Source organism: Schistocerca piceifrons, chromosome 3 (assembly GCF_021461385.2).
Source record: "Schistocerca piceifrons isolate TAMUIC-IGC-003096 chromosome 3, iqSchPice1.1, whole genome shotgun sequence".
In the NCBI taxonomy this organism is placed as follows: Eukaryota; Metazoa; Arthropoda; class Insecta; order Orthoptera; family Acrididae; genus Schistocerca; species Schistocerca piceifrons.
In genome coordinates, this window is record NC_060140.1 from 815,842,489 (window position 1) to 815,860,043 (window position 17,555).

Genomic DNA, 17,555 nt, shown 5'->3' on the forward strand with positions numbered 1-17,555 from the left:
TTCGGCAATTTAATACTCTATCTTGAGGCCCCTGACCGACGTGTAGGAAAATTCGACCTCGGTTCTGGCCGAAACAGAAGCCAGCATTCGAATACTGGTATCTGTAGATTTCTGCTTGCTATAGCGATCATTTCAACCATCATTTGCCGAATCAATATTTGTTTTTTGAAGTGATCGATTCTGGTCAAAACAGGGGCCAGCATTCCAGTACTGATGTCTGTAGATTTCTGCTTGCTGTAGCGATCACTTCAACCATCGTCTGTCTAATTGGTCAAGAGCCTGAAGATGGCGTAGTAAATCGACGAATCTGATAGCCAAATAAAATGAGTTTACAATTACACTACTGAAAGTTGACATCCTGTAGCGAACAGCCGAGTCACCTAACCATCTCTGGAAAGATGGACATACAGAGATCGTCTGAAATGGTGTGTCGACTGTGAATGAAAATTCATTTGAAGGATTGGACTGCCGCACTAATCAAATCAAAAATGGATGAACTTGACGCTGTCTCTGCACCTTCATTGAAGACCATTTACTTCTGGATTAATAAATGTAAACGTGGCCGGACAAGCAGCGAAGACGAAGCGCTCTCCAATGGTCCAAATGACGTCACGTGAAAGGAAACCATTGACAGAATTCGTGACATATTAATACAAGACCGCTGAACAAAATTTGTCTGGTTACTAAGACTGTAGGCATCTCAACCGAGCGAGTGAATAATTTCGTGGACGGAGAATTGGCTATCAAGAAGCTGTGTACGAGATGTGTGGCAAGGTTGCTTATAGTCGACGAAAAGCGCATCCGGCACAACATATCAACATCTGGTGATGTTTAACCGCAATCCGCAAGAATCTTAGCACCGGTTTGTTACTGTTGATGAAACTGAATTCATCGTTATACACCAGAGTCAAGACTCCACACAAAATAATGGAGAAAGGCTGGTGAAAATTCCCTGAAATAGGTAAGAGAATGGCCGCTATTTCTTGGGATTCCCAAGGAACAATCCTCACTGATTACTTGTAAAAAGGGAGAAGCCATAACTGAAAGACTATTGAGATTCAATGGTCGCTTGTCTGAAACTTCGGTTGCTGAAGGAAGACCAATGTTGGCGTGCAAAAAATTACTGTTTCACCTCGTTAATTCATCATCCCATACATCAGCGATAACAATGGCGAAAGTGCATTAACTTGCTTTTTGTTGTTTCCTGATCCATCCTATTCACTAGACTGAGCCCCAAGTGGCTTCTTCCTGTTCCCTAATTTGAAACTTTGGCGTAATGGGAAGAAATTTTTATCAAATGGGGAAATGGTAGTTCATTTAACGATCATTTTGCAGAATTTTACAGAAACCATTTTTCCGACTGATGAAAGAGTTGTAGGTCGCGCGACTAAGTGTTTAACACTGACAGGGGACTATGTTGAGAAGTAAAGAAAAGAAAACTCGTATATGATTATTCTTAAAATTTTTATGAAAATCAAGTTTGAACTTATTTTGTAGAGATTTGGAAAGCAGTACGTAAATGATATTTTATACTGAAAAGTATTATGTTACTCAGTTGTTGTATGGAAAGCTTATGTTTATCATTCCTTCATCAACGAGACATACAAGTCAAAGTTAATACTTTATTCACCGTGCGATTTTTCCGGCTGTTGTGTCTCAATTTATGTTGGCTCATGTTGGATATTAAATCCACTGTTTGGGGGGGGAGGGGCGTGAGGAGCTCTTAAAGACACATTGTTTCGAATGAGACTGTTTTTAAAACTGCATTTGTAAAAAAACATCGAATATACCCGATTTCCATCATTTCACAAAAATCATTTTTCCCCATGAACCTGTAGACTATTGGAAAATAAAAGGTGAATGAAATTTTGTATACCATTGCCTTGCGCTGTCAATCTATTGTGTTTCATGTTCAGAATGCGTTTACTCTAAGAAATATAAGATTCCGAAATTTACATTTTTCTTGTGCTGCGGCCAAGTTTGATTCAGAATATTTAGCATTGTTAGCCCGCGTTGGATAATTTTTTTTATGAAACCATGTTATTTCTAATGAGCCCAGTTTGTAAAGTTTCATAGAACACAGTTTTCCGCAAAATCAGGACGAAAATACTCCAGTTTTTACCTGTTTGAAAATATGCAAAGTTTCAGTCAATTTATTCGGTATTGGATTTTATTTGATAGCCTTGTGTTGTTAGGTCACGATATTCCAAGATTCACGTTCGTCATACCTTTAGTCCGTGAGACATAAAAAAAACTAACGTCGACATTTTTCGGCGATTTTGCCTAAAATTTTGTGGCTTAAGTTCGCTGGTAAGATTCTTTGCATTATTATCCATAAAAGAACGCATAAATTTGTAAAAGTTCTCCTAATTTCGTTTCTTTCAAAAAATATTGCCTGTGACATTACAGCTCGAAGTCGCCAGAAATACCCGATCGCACTGCGCAAATTTGCGTATGTAGTCATGGCTATGTATATCTCGCCCAGTATTGCGTCGACGAACGTTAAACATTACCAGTGTTCATTGTGGAAACGTGGGTACGTTGACTTAAAATTTCATCGACATTCGTGGCGGTCAAGCAGGAAAACCTTCCGAAATTAGGGTATTTCGCAAGGAATGACTCACCAGCAACTGAGTGTGAATCTTTGACAGTGTCAGTCAGCGGCCGAAGAAACCGAGACAGAAGCCAACAGGCAATATGTCAAGCAGTGGCCACCAAACCCCAAACAGTTTTGTGATAATTCTGTATACAACTAAAGTATTTAAAAAGCGTTCTACCTCTCTTGCAACAATCAAATGACACAAATTATTTAACAAACAACAAGATTTTCACGGTTACATTTTCACTGAAAATTTAAGTACGTATAACACCATACAAAGCCTAGAAAATAAAAATGCGATAAGCGTCATGCGCTGCTATTAATTTGTTGTGATATCAGTCACGTACCGGCGCATAAGTGAAAGCCAGAACAAATTAAATCGTCACCCTGTAACATAGGTGGGGCGTGTGCGAACATTCTGTACGCATGCACATCATATTAGCACACGCTCCAGTGCAGATACAAACCAAGTACATTATCCTGACTACAGACAATACGGAAATCTGCAGAGGAGTAATTTGCAAATGGTTCAGAAGGCTCTGAGCAGTACGGGACTTAACTTCTAAGGTCATCAGTCCCCTAGAACTTAGAACTACTTAAACCTAACTAACCTAAGGACATCACAAACGTCCATGCCCGAGGCAGGATTCGAAACTGCGACCGTAGCGGTCGCGCGGCTCCAGACTGAAGCGCCTAGAGCCGCTCGGCCACTCCGGCCGGCCCATTTTTTTCAATAACAATATAGCTACATGCACAGAATAAAAAAATATGATTTTTGCTTTATTATTGACCTTCAACTTAATTTAATAAGCATAAGTCAGTGATACACAGACATTACCTATTTATGAAAGTGTCTATACAGTAGGAGGAGTTGTAGAGCGGAAATGGTTTCAGTTTATTTTAATAACTGCTTTAACGTCTGCACATATTGCTTCTTTCAGTTAAAGATTGTGATTACAGTATGAATGAATCCACAAGCTTCAGTGCGGGTGCAAATTTACGTCCGATCTCCAACAATTAAGAAAATCAGCGAACATGGAGGCCATGAACAGAGACTGCTAATGGGTGGCGCTAGGGGGGAATATGTGTCGACCGGGGAGCGCGCCCATATACCCCAAGCCTTTGCGATAAACGCTGTGTCCCGGTGGTGCAGTGGTTAATGCAGCGCCTAGTAACGTAAGATCCCTTCCGGGCGGGAAGGAGCGCCGGTCCCCGGCACGAATCCACCCTGCGGATTTGTGTCGAGTTCCGGTGAGCCGGCCAGTCTGTGGATGGTTTTTAGGTGATTTTCCATCTGCCTCGACGAATGCGGGCTGGTTCCCCTTGTTCCGCCTCAGCTACACTATGTCAGTGTTTGCTGCGGAAACAAGTTCTTCACGTACGCGTACACTACCATTACTCTACCACGCAAACATAGGGGCTACACTTGTCTGGTGTGAGGCGTTCCCTGGGGGGGGGGGGGGGGGGGGGGTCCACCGGGGGCCGAATCGCACAGTAACCCTGGGTTCGGTGTGGGGCGGCGCAGGGGTGAAGTGGACTGCGATAGTCGTCGTGGGGTTGCGGACCACTGCGGCTGCGGCGGGGACGGAGCCTCTCCGTCGTTTCTAGGTCCCCGGTTAATATAACGTAAGATCCAGAGTTCCTATCCGAGACCGGCAAGTATTTTATTATTCGGCATAAAGTCCCGACTCAGCTCATATCATGAGTTCCGTTCCTTTCTCCCCCTCCACATCCAATTTACATAAAAAGGTAAGCTATGACAACATACCTCCGCATTTATATTGTCGAACACTTACACTTTAACCGACATGCCAGATTAACAGTTAACAAAGTGACGAAACTCATACATAAACTTGCAAGTCTGTACACTATAGACTGCGCCTGCAGACAATGAGGACATAGTACACAGCACTATTTGAGTCAATAACTTGTTTTGTCACTAGTGCTTGGGCACATTGATTATGCTTAGGCACGCATAAAATCGTTGTGAGACGCTGTCGGAATCTCAGCGGCTTTCTGTACAACCTCGAGTGAGGCACTGTGTATGATACTGGAAGTTTTCCCTATAGATATTACAATTCGCCACAGAGCAGATGCCTAGTGGCTGAAGAGGCGAACACTTGACAAAATAAGAGAAATAAGTGGACCAGAGATAAACGACAAACGGACATGAAACAAACGGAGAACCGATACATGGCATACAGAACGCGGCACAACTAATAAGGGAAGATGGGTCTATGCTTTCGTCTCCAGTATCCGAGAGCAGATGAATTTGAAGTAGACAAATCCAACAAGTGGCATGGCGCACTTTCTCACTGGCCAAGGCCCGTATCCTGTGCATCTCCACAGGTTTGGCCTAAAACAGACTCGCACTTGTACCTATGGTGTAGATGGCACACGTGAACACATACTGGTCACCTGCTGTGTGCTAGGGCATAAAGACCAAGTTTAGGAAGCCAGGACATAGGATAGTTAATACGCAGACAAGATGACTGGAACTCTATAAACGACATCGCAGACAAAAAGGATCACGAGCACTAAATGCGTCATATAAACAGGAGAGACCATAGGCTTTAGGAAGACAAGCTCCACATCTGACAGATCAGCAGTACATAGTAAACGCCAGCCGACCGCACTGGCCGAGCGGTTCTACGCGCTTCAGTCTGGATCCACGCGACCGACCGCTAAGGTCGCAGGTTCGAATCCTGCCTCGGGCATGGATGTGTGTGATGTCCTTAGGTTTTTTTTTTTTTTTTTTTTTGTCATCAGTCTACTGACTGGTTTGATGCGGCCCGCCACGAATTCCTTTCCTGTGTGCTAACCTCTTCATCTCAGAGTAGCTCTTGCAACCTACGTCCTCAATTATTTTCTTGACGTATTCCAATCTCTGTCTTCCTCTACAGTTCTTGCCCCCTACAACTCCCTCTAGTACCATGGAAGTCATTCTCTCATGTCTTAGCAGACGTCCTATCATCCTGTCCCTTCTCCTTATCAGTGTTTTGCACAGATTCCTTTCCTCTCCGATTCTGCGTAGAACCTCCTTATTCCTTACCTCATCAGTCCCCCAAATTTTCAACATTCATCTATAGCACCACATCTCAAATGCTTCGATTCTCTTCTGTTCCGGTTTTCCCACAGTCCATGTTTCACTACCATACAATGCTGTACTCTAGACGTACATCCTCAGAAATTTCTTCCTCAAATTAAGGCCGGTATTTGATATTAGTAGACTTCTCCTGGCCAGAAATGCCTTTTTTGCCATAGCGAGTCTGCTTTTGATGTCCTCCTTGCTCCGTCCGTCATTGGTTATTTTACTGCCTAGGTAGCAGAATTCTTTAACTTCATTGACTTCGTGACCATCAATCCTGATGTTAAGTTTCTCGCTGTTCTCATTTATACTACTTCTCATTACCTTCGTCTTTCTCCGATTTACTCTCAAACCATACTGTGTCTCATTAGACTGTTCATTCCGTTCAGCAGATCATTTAATTCTTCTTCACTTTCACTCAGGATAGCAATGTCATCAGCGAATTGTGTCATTCATATCTTATCACCTTGTATTTTAATTCGACTCGTGAACCTTTCTTTAATTTCCATCATTGCTTCCTCGATGTACAGATTGAAGAGTAGGGGCGAAAGGCTACAGCCTTGTCTTACACCCTTCTTAATACGAGCACTTCGTTCTTGATCGTCCACTGTTATTATTCCCTCTTGGTTGTTGTACATATTGTATATGACCCGTCTCTCCCTACAGCTTACGCCTACTTTTTTCAGAATCTCCAACAGCTTGCACCATTTTAAATTGTCGAACGCTTTTTCCAGGTCGACAAATCCTATGAACGTGTCTTGATTTTACATTAGCCTTGCTTCCATTATTAGCCGTAACGTCAGAACTGCCTCTCTCGTCCCTTTACTTTTCCTAAAGCCAAACTGACCGTCACCTACCGCATTCTCAATTTTCTTTTCCATTTTTCTGTATATTATTCTTGTAAGCAGCTTCGATGCATGAGCTGTTAAGCTGATTGTGCGATAATTCTCGCACTTGTCAGCTCTTGCCGTCTTCGGAATTGTGTGGATGATGCTTTTCCGAAAGTCAGATGGTATGTCGCCAGACTCATATATTCTACACACCAACGTGAATAGTCGTTTTGTTGCCACTTCCCCCAATGATTTTAGAAATTCTGATGGAATGTTATATATCCCTTCTGCCTTATTTGACCGTAAGTCCTCCAAAGCTCTTTTAATTTCCGATTCTAATACTGGATCCCCTATCTCTTCTAAATCGACTCCTGTTTCTTCTTCTATCACATCAGAGAAATCTTCACCCTCATAGAGGCTTTCAATGTATTCTTTCCACCTATCCGCTCTCTCCTCTATATTTAACAGTGGAATTCCCGTTGCACTCTTAATGTTACCACCGTTGCTTTTAATGTCACCAAAGGTTGTTTTGACTTTCCTGTATGCTGAATCTGTCCTTCCGACAATCATATCTTTTTCGATGTCTTCACATTTTTCCTGCAGCCATTTCGTCTTAGCTTCCCTGCACTTCCTATTTATTTCATTCCTCAGCGACTTGTATTTCTGTATTCCTGATTTTCCCGCAACATGTTTGTACTCCCTCCTTTCATCAATCAACTGAAGTACACTCCTGGAAATGGAAAAAGAACACGTTGACACCGGTGTGTCAGACCCACCATACTTGCTCCGGACACTGCGAGAGGGCTGTACAAGCAATGATCACACGCACGGCACAGCGGACACACCAGGAACCACGGTGTTGGCCGTCGAATGGCGCTAGCTGCGCAGCATTTGTGCACCGCCGCCGTCAGTGTCAGCCAGTTTGCCGTGGCATACGGAGCTCCATCGCAGTCTTTAACACTGGTAGCATGCCGCGACAGCGTGGACGTGAACCGTATGTGCAGTTGACGGACTTTGAGCGAGGGCGTATAGTGGGCATGCGGGAAGCCGGGTGGACATACCACCGAATTGCTCAACACGTGGGGCGTGAGGTCTCCACAGTACATCGATGTTGTCGCCAGTGGTCGGCGGAAGGTGCACGTGCCCGTCGACCTGGGACCGGACCGCAGCGACGCACGGATGCACGCCAAGACCGTAGGATCCTACGCAGTGCCGTAGGGGACCGCACCGCCACTTCCCAGCAAATTAGGGACACTGTTGCTCCTGGGGTATCGGCGAGGACCATTCGCAACCGTCTCCATGAAGCTGGGCTACGGTCCCGCACACCGTTAGGCCGTCTTCCGCTCACATCCTGCAGCCCGCCTCCAGTGGTGTCGCGACAGGCGTGAATGGAGGGACGAATGGAGACGTGTCGTCTTCAGCGATGAGAGTCGCTTCTGCCTTGGTGACAATGATGGTCGTATGCGTGTTTGGCGCCGTGCAGGTGAGCGCCACAATCAGGACTGCATACGACCGAGGAACACAGGGCCAACACCCGGCATCATGGTGTGGGGAGCGATCTCCTACACTGGCCGTACACCACTGGTGATCGTCGAGGGGACACTGAATAGTGCACGGTACATCCAAACCGTCATCGAACCCATCGTTCTACCATTCCTAGACCGGCAAGGGAACTTGCTGTTCCAACAGGACAATGCACGTCCGCATGTATCCCGTGCCACCCAACGTGCTCTAGAAGGTGTAAGTCAACTACCCTGGCCAGCAAGATCTCCGGATCTGACCCCCATTGAGCATGTTTGGGACTGGATGAAGCGTCGTCTCACGCGGTCTGCACGTCCAGCACGAACGCTGGTCCAACTGAGGCGCCAGGTGGAAATGGCATGGCAAGCCGTTCCACAGGACTACATCCAGCATCTCTACGATCGTCTCTATGGGAGAATAGCAGCCTGCATTGCTGCGAAAGGTGGATATACACTGTACTAGTGCCGACATTGTGCATGCTCTGTTGCCTGTGTCTATGTGCCTGTGGTTCTGTCAGTGTGATCATGTGATGTATCTGACCCCAGGAATGTGTCAATAAAGTTTCCCCTTCCTGGGACAATGAATTCACGGTGTTCTTATTTCAATTTCCAGGAGTGCATTTCTTCTGTTACCCATGGTTCCTTCGCAGCTACCTTCTTTGTACCTATGTTTTCCTTCCCAACTTCTGTGATGGCCCTTTTGAGAGATGTCCATTCCTCTTCAACTGTACTGCCTACTGCGCTATTCCTTATTGCTGTATCTATAGCGTTAGAGAACTTCAAACGTATCTCGTCATTCCTTAGTACTTCCGTATCCCACTTCTTTGCGTATTGATTCTCCCTGACTAATGTCTTGAACTTCAGCCTACTCTTCATCACTACTATATTGTGATCTGAGTCTGTATCTGATCCTCGGTACGCCTTACAATCCAGTATCTGATTTCGTAATCTCTTTCTGACCATGATGTAATCTAATTGAAATCTTCCCGTATCTCCCGGCCTTTTCCAAGTATACCTCCTCCTCTTGTGATTCTGGAACAGGGTATTCGCTATTACTAGCTGAAACTTGTTACAGAACTCAATTAGTCTTTCTCCTCTTTCATACCTCGCCCCAAGCCCACATTCTCCTGTAACCTTTTCTTCTACTCCTTCCCCTACAACTGCATTCCAGTCGCCCATGACTATTAGATTTTCGTCCCGCTTTACATACTGCATTACCCTTTCAATATCCTCATACATTTTCTCTATCTGTTGATCTTCAGCTTGCGACGTCGGCATGTATACCTAAACTATCGTTGTCGGTGTTGGTCTGCTGACGATTCTGATTAGAACAACCCGGTCACTGAACTGTTCGCAGTAACACACCCTCTGCCCTACCTTCCTATTCATAACGCATCCTACACCTGTTATACCATTTTCTGCTGCTGTTGATATTACCAGATACTCATCTGACCAGAAATCCTTGTCTTCCTTCCACTTCACTTCACTGACCCCTATTATATCTAGATCGAGCCTTTGCATTTCCCATTTCAGATTTTCTAGTTTCCCTACCACGTTCAAGCTTCCTTAGGTTAGTTAGGTTTAAGTAGTTCTAAGTTCTAGGGAATTGATGACATCAGATATTAAGTCCCATAGTGCTAAGAGCAATTTGAAACATTTTTTTAGAAAACGCCATGATACAAACACAGACACTGAACCGAATGCTATATATCACACAAAGGAAGTGAAGACGAGATAAACATACAAACATAGTAAAGATGAGCTATGGTTCTCCAACACTAAATCGAATCAGTCTAAAACTGTAACTATCTGTGTAGTTGGTTGTTAGAGCATATTAAGATGTGATATTTCTTCTTTCGCTGCATCAGGTGTGACTGGCTTGAAGTTTTACCGAGCCCTGCACCTGATGCCTCTGACTATGACACTGTAAATCAACTCCCAATCTCCACTGCAGTCTTAATTTCGGAAGCACATTAAAACCTAATTAATCAACACATTATTAATTATTGCCACAGTCAAGAAAACATATGTAACATATGCAACCACACACATAGAAGGTATAAAGAGAAGAACTGTCACATCATATCTAAATCAAATTGGCACCTCTTGTTTCTTCCATTAAATGCACTTTTAATTTTAACTTAAAATGCATCCACAACCTATTCTGTGTGTTATTTATAATCGCCCCCGATAGCTGAGTGGTCAGCGTGACAGACTGTCAATCCTAAGGGCCCAGGTTCGATTCCCGGATGGGTCGCCGATTTTCTCCGCTCAGGGACTGGGTGTTGTGTTGTCCCAGTCATCATCATTTCATCCCCATCGACGCGCAGGTCGCCGAAGTGGCGTCAGATCGAAAGACCTGCACCAGGCGAACGGTCTACCGGACGGGAGGCCCTAGCCACAATATTATTATGTTTATATCGTTATCTAAGTTAGCTAAAAGTGTAAATAAAATTGTTTATATATATTTGCACTTACTTTTTATTTTCTGCTTTTGTTAAATTTTCAAAACACAATGTACGAGTAATAAAACTGAATTTGTATGATATGGAATCGAAAATCACAAATGTACGATATACTATGTAACATATATACTATTATATATGTGCATATATAAAATATATACTATATAACAGTTTCTAGCATTTGTAGACTTAGAGAAAACTTTTGACAATGTTGACTGGAATACTCTCTTTCAAATTCTCAAGGTGGCAGGAGTAAAATACAGGGAGCGGAAGGCTGTTTACAATTTGTACAGAAACGAGATGGCAGTTATAAGAGTCGAGGGATATGAAAGCGAAGCAGTGGTTGGTAAGGGAGTGAGACAGGGTACTAGCCTCTTCCGGATGTTATTAAATCTGTGTATTGAGCAAGCAGTAAAGGAAACAAAAGAAAAATTTTGAGTAGGAATTAAATTCCATGGAGAAGAAATGAAAAACTTTGAGGTTCGCAGATGACATTGTAATTCTGTCAGGGACAGCAAACGACCTGGAAGAGTAGCTGAACGGAATTGGCATGGTCTTGAAAGGAGGATATAAGATTACCATCAACAAAAGCAAAACGAGAATAATGTAATGTAGTCGAAAAAAATCGGGTGATGTTGAGGGAATTAGATTAGGAAATGAGACACTTAAAGTAGTAAAGGAGTTTTGCTATTTGGGGAGCAAAATAACTGATGATGGTCGAGGTAGAGAGGATATAAAATGTAGACTGGCAATGGCAAGGAAAGCATTTCTGAAGAAGAGAAATTTGTTAACATCAAGTATAGATTTAAGTGTTAGGAAGTCGTTTCTGGAAGTATTTGTATGGAGTGTAGCCATGTATGGAAGTGAAACATGGACGATAAATAGTTTAGAGAAAAAGAGAATAGAAGCTTTCGAAATGTGGTGCTACAGAAGAATGTTGAAGATTATATAGGTAGATCACATAACTAATGAGAAGGTATTGAATAGAATTGGAGAGAAGAGGAGTTTGTGGCACAACTTGACTAGAAGAATTTATCTATTGGTAGGGCATATTCTGAGGCATCAAGGGATCACGAATTAAGTATTGGAGGGCAGTGTGGAGGGTAAAAATCGCAGAGGGAGGCCAAGAGATGAATACACTAAACAGATTTAGAACGATGTAGGTTGCAGTAGGTACTTTGAGATGAAGAGGCTTGCACAGGATAGAATAGGATGGAGATTTGCATCAGACCAGTCTCTTGACTGAAGACCACAAAAACAACAACAACCATATAACAACAGGAAGTAGGTCTTTACTTTTTAAATAAATAACGAAATAAATAATCTCAATTTACATAATATGTTGCATGAATATGTAGCGTTTGTCCGCTACTGTTAACAGATATGACAGAAGAAATGCAAAAGAGCCAAAGAAGAGCAGAGTAGTTCCTCATTGGTCCGCTTAGCAGCCGCGAAAGGCGGAAATGTTTATCGAACTTCAGTAGCTTCAAGAGAGATGTGGTAAAATCCTGATATCGTACGTTCTTAAAAGAATCAACCACTATATTGCTCCCTACCACGTATATTTCGCGAAAATGCCATGATGGAAAAATTGAAGGGGGAGGGGGGGTTGAACTGACACAGGGGGTTACCAACAATCGTCCTTGGCGCGCATCACTCGAGACTGGAGTAAGAAAGATAGAGAGCGACAGTTATACGCGAAGTGGCGTCTGCCTAATGCCATAAAGTGACTTGCCGATAATTAATGTACATCTAGATGCAGATGTAACTGTATAACTGAGACCTATCATGACGATTCTGCTAAGTGCCTATTCCCGTGTAGACATATCGACCTGTTCAGCGTCCTTGCACTGGAATGCAGTTCCTCAGCGAGCGCCTCTTCTGGTTGGACAGGTGTTCGACATCCTGTGGAGCGACCCGCAGCCGGCGGAGGGCTGCGTGCCCAACTCACTGCGCGGCGCCGGCACCTACTTCGGCCCCGACGTCACGGACAAGTTCCTGCAGAAGCACAAGCTGCAGTTCATCGTGCGCTCGCACGAGTGCAAACCCGGCGGCTACGAGCTCACGCACGGCAACAAGGTCAGTGGCGGCAGGGTGGCACAGTGGCCGGGGCCGTGGCCGTTGTGCAGCAGCTGCAGCACGCACCGTTCTGAGAGCAGTGTCGCACTTGGCGTCCCACTAGAGCAGTGTTTCCCACCCTTTCTTAGACCATTACATATGAGTGCTATAATACCTTAGCTAGTACCCTCTCTCCATCTCCCCCTTGCTGTTTGTCGCACCACCTCCTCCCCTATCGCCGCGGGGGTAGCCGCACTGTGGTGGTATTTGGTGGTAAGTTCCTGTGGGACTAAACTGCTGAGATCATTGATCCCTAGACTTATACACTACTTAATCTAACATAAACTAACTGAAGCTAAGGACAACACACACGCACACCCATGCCCAAGGCAGGACTCGAATCTCTGACAGGGGCAGCCGCGCGGTATTGGGCGCCTCGCCATGGTTCGCGCGGCTCCCCCTGTCGGAGGTTCGAGCCCTCCCTCGGGCATGGGTGTGCATGTGTGTTGTCCTTAGCGTCAGTTAGTTTATGGTAGATTAAATAGGGCGTAAGTCTAAGGATCGATCATCTCAGCAGTTTGGTATCATTGCAACTTACCACCACGTTCACCACCCGTCTCCCAAACATCATCACCAGCTCTCACACCTTACTGTACTGTCCAATCAAAGACTTTTCTTGGAACACTTGTAAGTAGGCTGCTTAGGTTTTTATGTTGGTAACGTCACGTAGCGCTCTGTATGAAAATCACTGGCTGTGCTGTGTGCAGTCTGTGGCTGGTTGGCATTCATAGAATATTCTCTATTCTAGTGTTGGGCAGTTGGATGCGAATAGCGCGTAGCGTTGCGCAGTTGGAGGTGAGCCGCCAGCAGTGGTGGATGTGGGGAGAGAGATGGCAGAATTTTGAGAGCGGACGATCTGGACGTGCGTCCATCAGAAAGAGTAAATTTGTAATATTGGATTCATGAACTAATATATATATATATATATATATATATATATATATATATATGATGACTTTTGAAGATTATTGAGGTAAATACATTGTTTGTTCTCTATCAAAATCTTTCATTTCCTAACTATGCCTATCAGTAGTTAGTGACTTCAGTAGTTAGAATCTTTTATTTATCTGGCTGTATTCGCGCTCGTTGTATTGCAGTAGTTCGAGTAACGAAGATTTTTGTGAGGTAAGTGATTCATGAAAGGACTGGAACTACAGTTAATCAAAGACGAATGTACAGATATGTGTGTATTTAAACTAACATGCCACAGCTCATATCCGTCTTGCCATGGGATGATGGGATGCATATACTTCTTAAATTACCTGAAGATCATTGCTTTAGATGAACAGTCAAAGTTTGCTACACTTTAAATTCTTATCCACATATGGATAGTTAAACATGAATTTTATGTGCTACTTACTGCGTAAATCTGACAATTGAATCACCTACGCTAATGCTGCTAATTTGTTAACACAGACATCGGGCATTTGCTGTTTAATTACTCTTCAGTTTGGAAAACTGATCGTGAGCATCTGACACTGAACGCGGCGTTAACAACAGAACTTTTTTAAGTACACGCGGTAATAATATTTTATTTTTACGTGCACAAAACTGAGAAACTGAAATCAAAACGAAAGAAAGCATTGACGACAGCTGGATGGTTCACAGCTGGCCGGAGTGGCCGTGCGGTTCTAGGCGCTACAGTCTGGAACCGAGCGACCGCTACGGTCGCAGGTTCGAATCCTGCCTCGGGCATGGATGTGTGTGATGTCCTTAGGTTAGTTAGGTTTAAGTAGTTCTAAGTTCTAGGGGACTAATGACCACAGATGTTAGGTCCCATAGTGCTCAGAGCCATTTGAACCCTCAGTCTAATGAATGCAGTTACGAGACACTCTAGTGCGATAATTGGTACTACGTGACGGCTAAATACACTAGCACTCCAAACTGCGAGAAAGCACATACGTTGTATGGATAATATTAGTTTTTAATTATTTTCTACTTAATTAACGGAATCGCTATATTTTTATGTTCCTTGCGTTAGTAAGTTACCAAGGGGCATGAATTATCGATAACTAATGTAAAAAGAGCTGAATCACAACGGTTCAATGGTATAAGCTACAACTCATTCACGAATATATACTTTCGACTACGTCTACATTTGCAGCTTATTCCTCCAAAAGCACCGAGCGAGGTGGCGCAGTGGTTAGCACACTGGACTCGCATTCGGGAGGACGACGGTTCAATCCCGTCACCAGCCATCCTGATTTAGGTTTTCCGTGATTTCCCTAAATCGTTTCAGGCAAATGCCGGGATGGTTCCTTTAAAAGGGCACGGCCGATTTCCATCCCAATCCTTCCCTAACCCGAGCTTGCGCTCCGTCTCTAATGACCTCGTTGTCGACGGGACGTTAAACATTAACCACCACCACCACCTCTAAAAGCAAGGAAATGTAGATGCATTTCATGCAAGAGAAGCATATATTTCTGTTGTCTGTTGTTATTATGTTAAGGACTTCACTTAAGAATTAAAATTTTTTATGAAGTCCAATGATTAGTCCTTTCGTACACTTCATTCAACTTTCTAATAGACGTATATTTTTGTAAACGTAATAACTTTTGCTTTAAAAGCGAATGTGTTGCAGATTCTTGCCGTTTGTGGATCAGATTTAACAACAGTTGTGGAATTGGTTTCTCCTGTATATGGAAACAGTTTTATTGCTTTATTATCACGTCTGTGTGGTTTTTCCTTAAGCTACAGTTGTGGTGGGTTATTTGATACGTCAAAAGTATAGGTATTACATTCTATATAATTTTCCTACGTTCCGCATCCATTGATTTGCCTGAAAGAGTTTAGCGAACAAAACTCTGAGGTGTTCTAGCAATTTTTTTTTTTTATTAGAGGAAAACGACTTTATTCAGTAAATGTGTATGTTACAAGAGAATAGTTAATAAACTGTCCTGTAATCCATCGTTTCGTATTTCCCAGGATCCTTAGGAAACTCAATAGTCACAATGTGGTGCATTTTTTTAGTTATAGTCGATTTTTATGGTATCACATACACTCCCTGTTGTAAAAACTATGTTTCAAATCAATATAAACTTTAGAATTCGCACTCATGCGATGTCGTATTCAGAAGTGTTACTTGCTGGCCACTTGGGGCGCTGCTACAGCTGAGGGCAACAAAATGCAGACGGAGCGTCTCGACTGTTATGTTAGATTGTGCTGCTATGTTTTAACAATAACAACAACTTTGGCGTACCGTGTGTAGCTCCTTTCGACGAATTCACGAAACTGTTTGTACATTCATTTCACAACCCACATCCTAGTTTTTGTAAGTTGAGTTTTTAATAAAGTGATTTATAAATAAACGCACGAAAATTACGCTGTGTTTCTATGTGTTCAAAGTTTGTGCCTTAAATGCATGTTAATGTCTTAAATTAACTTGTTCACTACACACAGAAGTAACACTGGTGAAACGTGATACAGTCAGGTGCAATGTTGTTAATACTGAAATCTAAAGGCAATATGTTTTTCGTAGAAGAACAAAGAGCAAAAGAACAAAAACAAACAGTGCTAAAGTACATAGAAATTGAAAATTCAAACCCTGTTTCTTTTTCATATAAGATTTTTACAGATAATGTTCTAAATTTTTTTCTTCAAAAGACAACAGCCTCAGAAGGACACAGCAGCGACTAAATGGAACAAAACCGCACTGTTACACACGTTCAAACACTTCTGGAAAACGCTGATTGGCGTTTTAGGTCTTCAACGGAGCATTGGGAAAATTTATCGCGGTTTGACTCACCACCATGTTATCAACTTTTTTTTTTTTTTAAAAAAAATAGCTCTGAGCACTATGGGACTTAACACCTATGGTCATCAGTCCCCTAGAACTTAGACTTACTTAAACCTAACTAACCTAAGGACATCACACAACACCCAGTCATCACGAGGCAGAGAAAATCCCTGACCCCGCCGGGAATCGAACCCGGGAACCCGGGCGCGGGAAGCGAGAACGCTAACGCACGATCACGAGCTGCGGACCAACTTTTTTCTTCCCACATCGTTTATCTGCTCTGCTGCTGCGGGAACGGGTGAATTTATAGCAACGAAGATTTGGAGGTTTGGAAACGGACCTCTTCGCTGTCAGGTACTACGTCGTTCGACAAGATTCAAATAGGACACTAATTTAATTTAACGTTATTATGTATGATTTTTCTGCCTGAGTAATTGGGCGCTCTAAATTCCCATGGAATATCTTGGGAGATCGTAGTAAGGCTTGAGTAAGGTCTCATTTAATACGATGTTCGGAGGTGTACCACTGCTGTATTGAACAATTGTAGAACGTATTATTTGTGTTTCAGGCATTCTCAGCGTGACTGACACATGGTGTAATTTCCGGTTGTAACGCTCCTCCCGCATTGCCTCCCTTCGTTGGTGATTATTTAGGCACTGTTTAAGCCTGGTAAGGAGGCAAACGACCCTAAAAGCTTTTAACCAATATCATTCTTGAGCCACTGTCTCCGGACCTTCGAGCTCCTTATTCTTAACGGTTTTAATAGCACAATCGAAGGAAAGTGTATTTCTGAAAAATTTGGTTCTCAATCTTCAAATTCGTGCTGTAGTCAAATTTTGAACCTCGTTCACACATTGAGAACAGATTGCCTTTGTTCACGTAAGAGGTTCCTGAAGCACTATCAACAACAGAAAGTTGCTGAAGAAAATTTACCAGCTCACCACTGACTACCGAATAACCAGCATTTAAAAACAAATTGAAAGAGCTTCTCACTGATAATTCCTTCAACTCAAAAGATGAACTTTACGTTCCACATTATTGCGGGATGTCGTATTCATGATCTTATGGAACAAATACCAGTGTAATGTGATGTAATAATGATAAAGGCGTTTCATCGAACTGTAAAATAAAAACATAAGTCACAATAAAATCCTGTTTATTACTAAGATGCATCAACTAGGTTCCAGTCATTGCAAAGG

General features: G+C 43.0%; 1 protein-coding gene across 1 annotated transcript in view; it reads left to right on the forward strand.

Moving 5' to 3' along the window:
• LOC124789082 (serine/threonine-protein phosphatase rdgC) overlaps positions 1–17,555 on the forward strand; it is a 1,335,318-nt gene that overhangs the window by 1,083,467 nt on the left and 234,296 nt on the right. Inside the window, exon 11 of the mRNA XM_047256373.1 lies at positions 12,396–12,581. Coding sequence (XP_047112329.1) covers positions 12,396–12,581 — 186 coding nt within the window. The remainder of the gene's footprint in view (positions 1–12,395; positions 12,582–17,555) is intronic.